Genomic DNA, 12,862 nt, shown 5'->3' on the forward strand with positions numbered 1-12,862 from the left:
GTTAAACTTTTTTAACTCTTTTCAACACAAATTTCAGCTTTTTCACCCCTTTTCACGAGAATTTCCAGTTTTTTCACCACTTTTCAGCACAAATACCAGCTTTTTCACCCCTTTTCAGCAAAAACCTCTTTTCAGCAGAATTCTGCTCATTCGCCTCTTTTCAGCAGAAATACTGCTGACTGAACTCTTTTCAGCAGAATTTTCAGAATTTTCACTTCTTTTCAGCCCAAATTCTGCTTATTCACCTCTTCTGCAAAATGTTCAGCCTTTTCACCTCTTATTAAAACAAATCTAAGCTGTTTTCAGAAAAAACTCTTTTGAGCAGAAATTCTGCTGATTCATCTCTTTTCAGTGCAACTTTCTGCTTTTTTACCTCTTTTCAGCAGAAATTCTGCTGATACACCTCTTTTCTGCAAAATTTTCAGCCTTTTCACCCCTTATCAGCACAATTCTCAGCAGCTTCTGCTAATTTCAGCAGAATTGTCAGTCTGTCCACCTCTTCTTTGTGAGAATGACTTTGGCTCAGTGAGATGAGTAGCTGCCTTGAGCCCCGGTGGGCCACGTTGGAATCCTGCTCAGGGTAACATTTTTTTTTCACCACCATACAACTTTTTGAAACGTTTCATCTTTTTCAGCTTTTCAGCAGACAGCTTCAGCGTTAAGGCATCCACACAGCATTTTCGCAGGAAATGCAAATTTTTCTAGTTCCACTATATTATTCTAGTTGCTTCCGTACACTTTTTGGCACTTAACTACTCCTTCAGTTTTCAGCCGATTTTCGCCATTCAAACTTTAAAAAATTCTGCTCTTTCTGCTAATGCCGGCTATGACTTTTGGTGCTCATAACTGCTATACTTTTTGAGATATTGAATTTTTTTTGCAATATTTTTTGCCCATTTCTGCCATATTATCAGTGGCCTCACTGATTTTCTTTGCCGGGAAGACCTGTGTTTTAGCTCAGTGAGATGAGCAGCCGTTCTCAGACTGGGAGGCCCGGGTTCAAATCCCGCTTATGGCAACATTTCTTTCAGTTAACAGTTAAACTTTTTTAACTCTTTTCAACACAAATTTAAGCTTTTTCACCCCTTTTCAGCACAATTTTCAGTTTTTTCACCACTTTTCAGCACAAATCCCAGCTTTGTCAGCTGTTTTCAGCAAAAACCTCTTTTCAGCAGAATTCTGAAAAGAGTTCTGCAGAACTCTTTTCAGCAGAAATTCTGCTGATTGAACTCTTTTCAGCAGAAATTCTGCTAATTGAACTCTTTTCAGCAGAATTTTCACCCCTTTTCAGCCCAAATTCTGCTTATTCACCTCTTCTGCAAAATTTTCAGCCTTTTCACCTCTTATTAACACAAATCTCAGCAGTTTTCAGAAAAAACACTTTTGAGCAAAAAATCCTGCTGATTCATGTCTTTTCAGTGCAACTTTCTGCTTCTTTACCTCTTTTCAGCAGAAATTCTGCTGATTCACCTCTTTTCTGCAAAATTTTCAGCCTTTTCTCCTCTTATCAGCACAATTCTCAGCAGCTTCTGCTCATTTCAGCAGAGTTGTCCGTCTCTCCACCTCTTCTTTATCAGAGTGGGTTTAGTTCAGTGAGATGAGCAGCCGTTCTCAGACTGAAAGGCCGGGGTTCACATCCTGCTTATGGCAACATTTCTTTCACCTAACAGTTAAACTTTTTTAACTCAATTTCAGCTTTTTCACCCCTTTTCAGCAAAATTTTCAGTTTTTTCACCACTTTTCAGCACAAATCCCAGCTTTTTTAGCTATTTTCTGCAAAAACATATTTTCAGCAGAATTCTGAAGCGAGTTCTGCAGAACTCTTTTCAGCAGAAATTCTGCTGATTGAACTCTTTTCAGCAGAATTTTCACCTCTTTTCAGCCCAAATTCTGCTTATTCACCTCTTCTGCAAAATTTTCAGCCTTTTCACCTCTTATTAGCACAAGTCTCAGCTGTTTTCAGGAAAAACTCTTTTGAGCAGAAATTCTGCTGATTCATCTCTATTCAGCGCAACTTTCTGCTTCTTTGCCTCTTTTCAGCAGAAATTCTGCTGATTCACCTCTTTTCTGCAAAATTTTCAGCCTTTTCTCCTCTTATCAGCACAAATCTCAGCAGCTTCTGCTCATTTAAGCAGAATTGTCAGTCTCTCCACCTCTTCTTTGTCAGGATGACTTTGGCTCAGTGAGATGAGTTGCTGCCTTACGACCTGGAGGGCCAGGTTCGAATCCTGCTTAGGGCAATGTTTTTTTTCAGCAAAAATTTTTCTGTCTTTACCCCTTTCAGTAGAAGTTTTTGGTTTTTCACCACTTTTCAGCAAACATTTTCTGCTTCTTCACCTGTTTTCAGCAGAATTTTCAGTTTCTTCACCGCCATATAACTTTTTGCAAGTTTTCAACTTTTTCAGCTTTTTCAGCAGGCAGCTTCAGCGTTAAGGCATCCACACAGCATTTTCGCAGGAAATGCAAATTTTTCTAGTTCTAGTTGCTTCCGTACACTTTTTGGCACTTAACTACTCCTTCAGTTTTCAGCCGATTTTCGCCATTCAAACTTTAAAAAATTCTGCTCTTTCTGCTAATGCCGGCTATGACTTTTGGTGCTCATAACTGCTATACTTTTTGAGATATTGAATTTTTTTTGCAATATTTTTTGCCCATTTCTGCCATATTATCAGTGGCCTCACTGATTTTCTTTGCCGGGAAGACCTGTGTTTTAGCTCAGTGAGATGAGCAGCCGTTCTCAGACTGGGAGGCCCGGGTTCAAATCCCGCTTATGGCAACATTTCTTTCAGTTAACAGTTAAACTTTTTTAACTCTTTTCAACACAAATTTAAGCTTTTTCACTCCTTTTCAGCACAATTTTCAGTTTTTTCACCACTTTTCAGCACAAATCCCAGCTTTGTCAGCTGTTTTCAGCAAAAACCTCTTTTCAGCAGAATTCTGAAAAGAGTTCTGCAGAACTCTTTTCAGCAGAAATTCTGCTGATTGAACTCTTTTCAGCAGAAATTCTGCTAATTGAACTCTTTTCAGCAGAATTTTCACCCCTTTTCAGCCCAAATTCTGCTTATTCACCTCTTCTGCAAAATTTTCAGCCTTTTCACCTCTTATTAACACAAATCTCAGCAGTTTTCAGAAAAAACACTTTTGAGCAAAAAATCCTGCTGATTCATGTCTTTTCAGTGCAACTTTCTGCTTCTTTACCTCTTTTCAGCAGAAATTCTGCTGATTCACCTCTTTTCTGCAAAATTTTCAGCCTTTTCTCCTCTTATCAGCACAATTCTCAGCAGCTTCTGCTCATTTCAGCAGAGTTGTCCGTCTCTCCACCTCTTCTTTGTCAGAGTGAGTTTAGCTCAGTGAGATGAGCAGCCGTTCTCAGACTGGGAGGCCGGGGTTCAAATCCTGCTTATGGCAACATTTCTTTCACCTAACAGTTAAACTTTTTTAACTCAATTTTAGCTTTTTCACCCCTTTTCAGCAAAATTTTCAGTTTTTTCACCACTTTTCAGCACAAATCCCAGCAGTTTTCTGCTGTTTTAAGCAAAAACCTCTTTTCAGCAGAATTCTGAAAAGAGTTATGCAGAACTCTTTTCAGCAGAAATTCTGCTGATTGAACTCTTTTCAGCAGAATTTTCACCTCTTTTAAGGCCAAATTCTGCTTATTCACCTCTTCTGCAAAATTTTCAGCCTTTTCACCTCTTATTAGCACAAATCTCAGCTGTTTTCAGAAAAAACACTTTTGAGAAAAAAATTCTGCTGATTCATGCCTTTTCAGCGCAACTTTCTGCTTCTTTACCTCTTTTCAGCAAAATTTTCAGCCTCTTCTCCTCTTATCAGCACAATTCTCAGCAGCTTCTGCTCATTTCAGCAGAATTGTCCTTCTCCACCTTTTCTTTGTCAGAGTGAGTTTAGCTCAGTGAGATGAGTGGCTGCCTTGAGACCAGAAGGGCCAGGTTCAAATCCCGGTCATGGCAAAACCTGTTTTCTCTTTTGTTCTTTTGTTCTACCTCTTTTCCGCAGAAATTCTGCTGATTTATCTCTTTTCTGCAAAATGTTCAGCCTTTTCGCCTCTTCTCAGCACAAAAAATGAGCAGCTTCTGCTCATTTTAGCAGAATTGTCAGTCTCTCCTCCTCTTTTTTGAGAGAATGCGTTTAGCTCAGTGAGATGAGTAGCTGCCTTGAGACCAGGAGGGCCAGGTTCGAATCCTGCTCAGGATAATTTTTGTTTTTTTTCACCACCATACAACTTTTTGCAACTTTTCAGCTTTTTCAGTTTTTGAGCAGACAGCTTCAGCGTTAAGGCATCCACACAGCATTTTCGCAGGAAATGCAAATTTTTCTAGTTTGTAGTTGTTTCCATTAAGGATTTGTGAAAATGATAACTACAAAATAGCTTCTCTGTTTGTGACCTTTGATCAAGCTTTCGTCTCCCTACTAGGAAGATGTGGTCATGGGCACCCTGACCGTGAGGGAGAATCTGCGTTTTTCTGCGGCTCTGCGACTGCACGTCTCCGTGCCTCAGGTCGAGAAGGAGGCTCGAGTCAGTCACCTCATTAAAGAACTGGGTCTCACCGAAGTGGCTGACTCCAAGGTGCTGCAGATAATCACAGCCTGTCACTCACCTGTCCTCTAACAAGTAGGTGAAGCGTATTTTCAGCGATCCACGTTGTGTTTTGTTGTTGGTTTTTTTTGTTCCTCAGGTGGGCACGCAGATGACCCGAGGAATCTCAGGAGGAGAGAGAAAGAGGACAAACATCGGCATGGAGCTGATCATCGATCCTGCTGTCCTATTTCTGGATGAACCGACCACCGGCCTGGACGCAAGCACTGCCAACTCTGTCCTGCTCCTGCTGAAAAGGTGAGAAAACCTGGACTCTCTCTAATTTCTCAGATTTCGTTAGAATAAAGTAAAATCTTGAGCTTCTGGGCTTTAAAGGATTTTGAAAAGTGTGAATGATTTTTTACTGTATTATGTGTCTTTTCAGAATGGCGAGTCATGGTAGAACCATAATTATGTCCATCCACCAACCTCGCTACTCCATCTACAGACTGTTTGACACTCTCACACTGTTGGTCGGTGGTAAAATGGTGTACCACGGACCAGCGCCAAACGCTTTGGACTACTTTGCCAACATCGGTGATTACACTGACTAAACAGTAACATCACAAGACACTTCTTTACAGTTTTCTTTAATTTATGAAGTAAATAAATGTAGATGGATGTGAGCTTCTAAAAAAGCTGTAGGGTCACTGTATGTATAGGATTTGCTTTGATATTGAGCTGCATCATTGTGATTTGTGTTCAAGGCTATGCCTGCGAGCCCCACAACAACCCAGCTGACTTCTTTTTGGATGTGATTAACGGAGACTTCACCGCCACAGCAATGACCAAAGTGCATGGCTCTGAAGGTAGCGGCATAATTAACCAGCCATGAATATTCAGTCAAGCTTGTATCACATCTCCTGGTCTCATAGAATAACAACAAACAAACATATCCTGTGCAAATGTGCTCATTTCTTTGCATTTTTCTTTGATTTTGTAACATCCACAAAAAGGTAGGATACAATAAAGAAGATGATGAAGATACAGTATTTTTACCTGAACGTTTAATTATTAACAAGTTATTTAAAGTGTTTTAAATGAGACATTTAGAGTGATTAGAACAACACACAAATTAGAGTTGACAGAGTGAAACAGGAAGACAGATGGTTGTTACTGGACCTCATAACGCCTTAATTTTTGTTAACATTTTCTGCAAGTGAAAAAATTTCACGTGAAAACGTAAGCAGAAAAAATCAGGGATTCCTCCACATCCATGTGAGAGTTTGATAAAGTCATATAGAAAACAGCTCAAGTTGTGGCTGCTAAAGGTGGTTCTACAAGCTGCTGAATCGTGGGGTGTACATAGTCGACCATTAACTCTATTCCAGAGTCAAATCTGTATATAAAGTGCCAGAGTGAATTGGTGGTATAAAAGTAAAATAGAACTGAATGGGGTTTTTTGTATTTGTGAACAGATTTGGACTTTGAGGAGCTCAGTAGCTCCAGGCAGAGCATCGAGGAGCGCCTGGTGGATGAGTACAGGAACAGCGGTTACTCCAGCAACACACGAGCCGAACTGGAGCGCATTGTTAAAGATAAGCGCTGTGGATCCCTCCCAAAGTCCCGCACCATCACCTATAACAGCTCGTTCTTTCACCAGCTACGATGGGTCCTTCACAGAACATTTCAGAACCTCATGTTGAACCCCCAAACATCTGTGGCCCAGGTAAGCACGTACACCATCGTCTTTTAGGGCATGTGCTCGACTTTCAGACGTCGGTCAGTGCCACTCTCGTGTCTGTCAGCTGAACATAAAGCTCATTAGCTGGTAAAGACTTTTACCAACTTTTTTGTAGCTAAATTGGTAACTTTGAATAGTTAATTAGTTCATTAGTGACAGGTTTAAACGTAAGTATGTTTAAAAATAAAAGCATACATTGTATTGGTCCCATCATCGTGAGCAGGATATGTAGACAGTGTGTTAGAGGGGTCAGCTTTATGACCTCATTAGTCGCCCCATGGCGGCAAGATGCTGTCAGAAGTCTCCTCACTTTAAGAATTATTAACAGCTAATTGGTCCTAAATAAGTCAAAATAATCCTTCGAGAGGGGTCCTTGGTGGCATGGGTGCTGTAATCAGCTTTGGTGACTGTTGTGACCCCACTCCTGCCTCTTTGGGCCTGAATCTGAACTGATATCATATCTAGCCAAAGCCCCTTGGCCCCGTTGTGGGAGTCATCACATGATGGCATCATGACCTATCCCGCCGCTGCCCAGCTTCCACATGAGGGACTGAGGGGAATGAGGTGAAAAAGGCTCAACCTTACTGGCTTATCCCTTCACCCTGGGAACCGCTTACTCCTGTCATAACCTGTAAATAGTTTCAGCTTAAAACATGTCTTGCTTTCACCTTTTTTTTTTTCACCCCAGTCATCTCACCCCAGGATCAGTTCAGGAGGACATAACCTTAGCATTTTCTGCTCATTTCAGTCCTTCGTACCCATGTTTTATTTTGCTTTTTACCCCCAAAAGTTAAATTTGGTTTTTCATAAACACCAACTGGTAAGTTTGGATTAAACTTCAGGAGGTTTTAAGTTTTTTATATAACAACATAATGAATGTGTATGTTGTAGGCACAGAAGTCATCATGTTGTCTAAATCTCTTGCGCAGCTGGGAGTCAACGTTTTCCTCGCTCTCATCGTGGGAGCCATTTTCTTTGGGGTCAAAGATGATCAGAGTGGTATTCAGAACAGGTGAGAGAACTGCTCTCAACAGTGAGCTGGAGTCACGTAATAATATTTTACAAAATGTTCTGAGTATGTAATGTGACTGTCCTGCTGTCATCTCCAAAAAAAAAAAAACCCAAAACATCTTCATGGCTAACTAATTTGTACTTTGATCATTTTAATATTGTGTGTTATTTGTTTATTTAAAGGATTCCCATTGTCTGAATGCCACAGCAGCTAATCAGCTAATTTCTCAAAATTATAATACTTATTACATGGGTGTAATTTAGGTGGTTTAATATATATGGCACTACATGAAATGCATGCAATAATGTAAAGCTCACACAGCAAAATTCCTTTTCACTCTCGTTGTCTGCAGGCCAATAAATGCTTCAACATACTCTTATAAAATTTATTAACTGTCATGTTAACACAGCCCTCGCCCTGTTACTGCAGTGTGACTGTTACTTCCCCATCTGGTCTTGCAGTTATCGCAGTAAACCATCTGATTTAGAGGAATTGTTGGCATGTGTGAGCGAACGGTGCAGCTTAAAAAATGCTCGAGAAAGTCCTTCGCCTCCATAGTCGGGGCGTGAGACGCAGCGATGTGGTTCAGATATGGGTTTAATACACTTGTAAAAGGTTCATTTAAGACTACAAACCAGTCAGCTAACACGAAAAATGTCAACCTAAGATTTGACGCTTCAGTCATAAAATGTGTAAGCTATATTCATGGCTTGGTTTAGTAATGCTTCGTTGATCGCTTAAGCCTGTAGAATAGCATTTGGGTTGCCAGTTTGTAGAGTGTCTTTCTTTAGCATAGTACTTCACTGTGTCTTCAAAAATCTGAGGCATCAGTGCTAACCACTGCACTGCTGTGCCACACGCACTAGCATTTATAAATAATTACTCCTAAAGCATTAATATCTAATCCATCCATCCATTCGCTTCCGCTTATCCTTAATTAATATCTAATTTAAAATAAAATAGTCTGGTCACCATCTTTGCTTCCATTTTTCCAGATTTCTTGTGTGTGCCTCACGTCAGCGAACTGAACGAATCCAGCAGCATTTGTGAGGAAAATCACTAATAAGCAATTTATTAATTGTTTGGACTCCACATATTTTATAGATGATGTTTTCCACAATATGTTTTACACGCTAAAGGCAACATGTTTCCCCATAAATGTTCAGGTCAGTGACCGCTTCTGGTGAAAAAGTGTGAAAGGTAATTCTCGCTCGGTTAATCCTCTTACCGTTTTTTATTGGGCACAACCTGGTACTCGCAAGTCCAGCGAAGCCCATCAGAGACCTCAGTGGTCTCCCTTTTTCCTTTCAGTAGTGTACAAGGACCTAATGTGATTATATTCAAGGTCAGTGCACATGCAGAATGGCAGACAGCCCGTACGTGGCTTAAATGTCTCAAGTTATTCACCCCTCCTTCCGCTTCGCTTGGTGTAGGGGCTAATATTGGGGCAACAACAATCAGCATCAACAGTTAGCGTAGGAAAATCAGCAATGAGGGGAAGAAAACCAGAAAACAAATGCAAGAGAAATTTGTGAGGAGTCGTGTGAAATTGTACTTTAGTTTATGTGTGTATGAGCTCATATTGCTCAGATTGGGAGTCTGTGCTCAGGACATCAGTGACAGGCTACTGCAAACATTTTCAAGTTTTCAAAGGTCATGTTACAGTATGTAAGATCTTTAGTCTTTATTCTGCACTGAACATGTCTGATTTTAAGTGTTGTGCTGTCTGAGAGGTTCCAATTCCAACTTTATACAGCATCAAATTACAAAAACAGTCGCCTCAAGGCGCTTTATATTCCAAGGTACACCCTACAATAATACGTACAGAGAAAAACCCAACAATCACATGACCCCCACTGATCAGACTTTTGCTTTTCTGATTGCTCCAGGATGGGCGCCCTCTTCTTCATCACTACCAACCAGTGTTTCAGTACTGTCTCCGCAGCCGAGCTCTTCATCACTGAGAGGAAACTCTTCGTGTAAGTTTTCCATCGGGATGACGTATACCTGTGTGTGTGCGTGTGTGTGACTCTAGACTGAACTGTTGCTTTATGTGTTTCTCTTGTGACAGGCATGAGTACATCAGTGGCTACTACAGAGTGTCTGTCTACTTCCTTTCTAAGATCCTGTCTGATATCGCTCTTCGCACCGTCACCTCTGTTATCTTCAGCTGTGTTGTCTATTTTTTGATTGGTAAGACTTTTATCTATTTAACTATTTTAACTTTTGCATTTAAACTTAAAAAAACATGACATCAGTGTGTAAAAACACACAAAACTGTGTGTCCAACCAGGGCTCAAATCCACAGCAGAAGCCTTTTTTGTGTTCATGCTGACGGTGACTCTGGTGGCCTACACAGCCACAGCCATGACCATGGCCATCTCGGCTGACCAGAGTGTCGTGGCTCTTGCCAACATCCTCATGACCATCACCTTTGTCTTCATGATGGTGAGAGATATAGCAACCCCATGACCCACATAAATAAGTTGGAAGGGAGAAGGAGTACAGATGACATCTCCGTTTTTTGTTTTAGGTAGTTTGAGGTGTTTTTAAAAAAAAAATGAAACCTTTTAAATAGAAGACTCACTGATGACATAAACTCACTGGTCACTTTAAGCAGCCATCAGATGTGGTTATAAAGGGATGGAGATGGTCAGCAACAATACTCGGGTATGCTGGGGTGTGGTCAAGGTTTGATGTGTTGTGCATTCAGAGATGCTCTTCTGCACACTTTGACTGTCACAAGTTGGTTACTGTTGCCTGCTCAGAGCAGTCTGACCATTCTCCTTTTACTTTTGGCATCAACAAAGCATTTTCACCCAGACCTGCCACTCACTGGATATTTTCTCATTTTTGAGATGGCTGTGTGGGCAAAATTTCACTTCAATCACCTTTCTTCCCCATTCTGATGCTCAGTTTGAACTTCAGCAGGTCTTCTTGACCTTGTGTACATGCTTAAATGCACCAAGTTACTACTACGGGGTTGACAAATTAAGTATAAGAACAGCAATGCCTAATGAAGTGGCCAGTAAGTGCATTATAAATGATTGTTGATTAATTTCTTAATCAATAGCAAACTTTCCCAGAAAACATTGACTATGAATCTATATCTGACTAAGTCTCTATAAGCAACACAGATTTATTATATTATCCATATATTATAATGAACAATAGACAGTTATTCATTTAAAAGGTGTTGTATCCAACCAACATGCATCTTGAGAAATTATGCTTTTGATTAAAAAAAAATCAGGTTTACTATCTACATGTTTTACTGTCTGATAGTAAAAGCTCCCGTGAGACTAATAACATCCTGCATTTGGACTTTGAAACATTTAGATGTGTTTGTAAGTCGTGTTATGTCAGCTCTACCCTCCAGAAAAAGACATATAAACTAACTTTGTGTCTTCTAGATTTTTTCAGGACTCCTGGTGAATCTACCCAGCACCAAAGACTGGTTGGCTTGGCTGAAGTACTTTAGTATTCCTCGTTATGGTCTTGCAGTAAGTCATCATTAAAGGTTTTGACGGCAGAACATGCAGATATATAGAGAAAGTAACAGAAACAATTCAAAATTCAGACAGAGGTTATCACCTCAACGAAATAAATACATATCATGGACAACCTCCTTCACATACCGTATATTCCTGATGTTTTTAGTTAGTTTTAGTTTTAATTGTTGTGTCTGTAAGTGTGTTTTTATTGAACTGGGGTGGGAACTACACTCTAAACTTGATGTTAGGTGGCTGAATGCATAGACTAAACAGACTTCTCTGATTTTAACTGTTGGGTGTCGCACGTCATACCAAACATACACGACCAAGTGGATAGCCTACTGTTAATGCACTTAAAAAAAACCCATGTACAGTTACTGTCATGTTTGAAGATGGAGCCAAACTCAAAGGAGAGGATTAAGGCCAACACACTAAGGAAACCAACTGTGTACAAACAGTATGACCAAACAAAGATCTGAGGGGAGACAAAGGCTATTAATACACACTAGGTAAATGGGAAACATCGGGGTGCGCAGCTGAAACTAATCAGGGAAAACAAGATCACAAGCACAGCTAAAGACAGCACGCAAGAGACAAGAGCCTTTAAAAATAAAACAGGAAGTTACTTTATATGGCAACTTATACGTGAAAAGGGAGGTGAGACCCAAAAGAGAATAGCTACATTACATTTATTGTTTTAAAATGGAACAAATGATCTGCCAAACGCACCATATTGTATTTAAATTGTTCTGCTTAGGATTTACTGCTCTGCCTCACCTGCTGTCTTTGTTCAGGCCTTGAAGATCAATGAATTTGTGGGTCTGAGGTTCTGCGAAGAGGTTGTAATCCGAAACAGCAACATGTCAGCTATGACAGCCAACTGCACTGTGAACACAGGTGGCCAGACGTGAGTAATAGATCCAGTTCCGTCTTACTGGTTAACAACATGTTGTGTTGTGGCTCTGATGTCTGACCAGTTTGAACATGCCTCATTTCAGATGCACAGGAGAGCAGTATCTGGAGTACCTGGGCATAGACTACACCTCCTGGGGTCTGTGGGAGAATCATGTAGCTTTGACTGTTATGATGATCATATTTCTCATCATTGCCTATCTGAAGCTTCGCTTCATAAAGAAATTTACTTAATGTGTTATTTGTTTTTTCACTTTAATGTACCAGCACTCATAGATGCTCTCCAGAAATAGCACAGTTAAAGCTACATTTACATTTTGGGGGTTTAGTTTTATTTTACACTGCCCTCATATCTTTAGCATATAATGAAGCCAAAAGAAAGTTAGATTACAAGTGCAAATACTGAAATAAAAAGCTGAAAGCAGCCGAAAACAGTTAGCTAAACTTTTCTAGAGTTCAGGTTTTTACTGTTAGTCTCCCTGTAAAGCTCATAAAATCTTATTAATCCATTTAGAAAGAAAAACGATACAAAAACTTACAAAAGTACAGCATCAGATACAACATGTGGTCTGCAGGGCCGATGTAGCTAAAGCGATTTAGCACACTGTTGTGTTCAGCTGCTCATTAACCCTTTTACGCATAGTGGTCACTACAGTGGACAGCTATTCAAACGCTGTTTTCTTGTATTTGTGTCCACTACATTGGACACTGATCTGTCACTCCATACCCTGCCACTCACTCCAAAGGTGATTTTGTCCACCTAAGTGGACGCATAGTAAAAAAACTATTTGACTATTTGAAAAATACACGTTTAAAAAATGAAGTTCAAAAATCTTTTTTTCATGCTTAAAGATGAATAAAAATACGGATTGAGGTTGTCATAATTCATGCATGAAAGAGTTAATACAAATAATATGTCAATCACGTGGTAGCCACTCAATGCATTGATGCATGCAGACATGAATGAGATGACCTGCTAAAGTTCAAACAGAGCATCAGAATATAGAGGAAAGGTGATTTACGTTACTTGAACGTGAAATGGTTTTGGTACTAAATGGATTGGTCTGAGTGTTTCTGAAGCTACTGATCTACTGGGATTTTCCCCACGCAACTATCTCTAGGGTTTACAGAAAAAAGTCAGAAAAAAAAGAAAATATCTATTGAGC

At 40.0% G+C, this 12,862-nt stretch overlaps 1 protein-coding gene across 2 annotated transcripts in view; it reads left to right on the forward strand.

Annotated features, from left to right (window-relative positions):
• Window positions 1-11,934, forward strand: part of abcg2d (ATP binding cassette subfamily G member 2 (JR blood group)) — a 37,437-nt gene extending 25,503 nt beyond the window's left edge. For both annotated transcript variants that reach the window (XM_005456952.4, XM_013275739.3), the window contains exons 5-16: window positions 4,433-4,585; window positions 4,695-4,852; window positions 4,980-5,131; window positions 5,302-5,403; window positions 6,013-6,263; window positions 7,208-7,290; window positions 9,180-9,269; window positions 9,362-9,483; window positions 9,584-9,738; window positions 10,704-10,793; window positions 11,579-11,691; window positions 11,783-11,934. In XM_005456952.4, the coding sequence (XP_005457009.1) occupies window positions 4,433-4,585; window positions 4,695-4,852; window positions 4,980-5,131; window positions 5,302-5,403; window positions 6,013-6,263; window positions 7,208-7,290; window positions 9,180-9,269; window positions 9,362-9,483; window positions 9,584-9,738; window positions 10,704-10,793; window positions 11,579-11,691; window positions 11,783-11,930 (1,617 nt within the window). In that variant the 3' untranslated portion in view covers window positions 11,931-11,934. The remainder of the gene's footprint in view (window positions 1-4,432; window positions 4,586-4,694; window positions 4,853-4,979; window positions 5,132-5,301; window positions 5,404-6,012; window positions 6,264-7,207; window positions 7,291-9,179; window positions 9,270-9,361; window positions 9,484-9,583; window positions 9,739-10,703; window positions 10,794-11,578; window positions 11,692-11,782) is intronic.
• The last annotated feature ends 928 nt before the right edge of the window (window positions 11,935-12,862 follow it).

Source organism: Oreochromis niloticus, linkage group LG6 (assembly GCF_001858045.2).
Source record: "Oreochromis niloticus isolate F11D_XX linkage group LG6, O_niloticus_UMD_NMBU, whole genome shotgun sequence".
NCBI classification, from domain to species: domain Eukaryota; kingdom Metazoa; phylum Chordata; class Actinopteri; order Cichliformes; family Cichlidae; genus Oreochromis; species Oreochromis niloticus.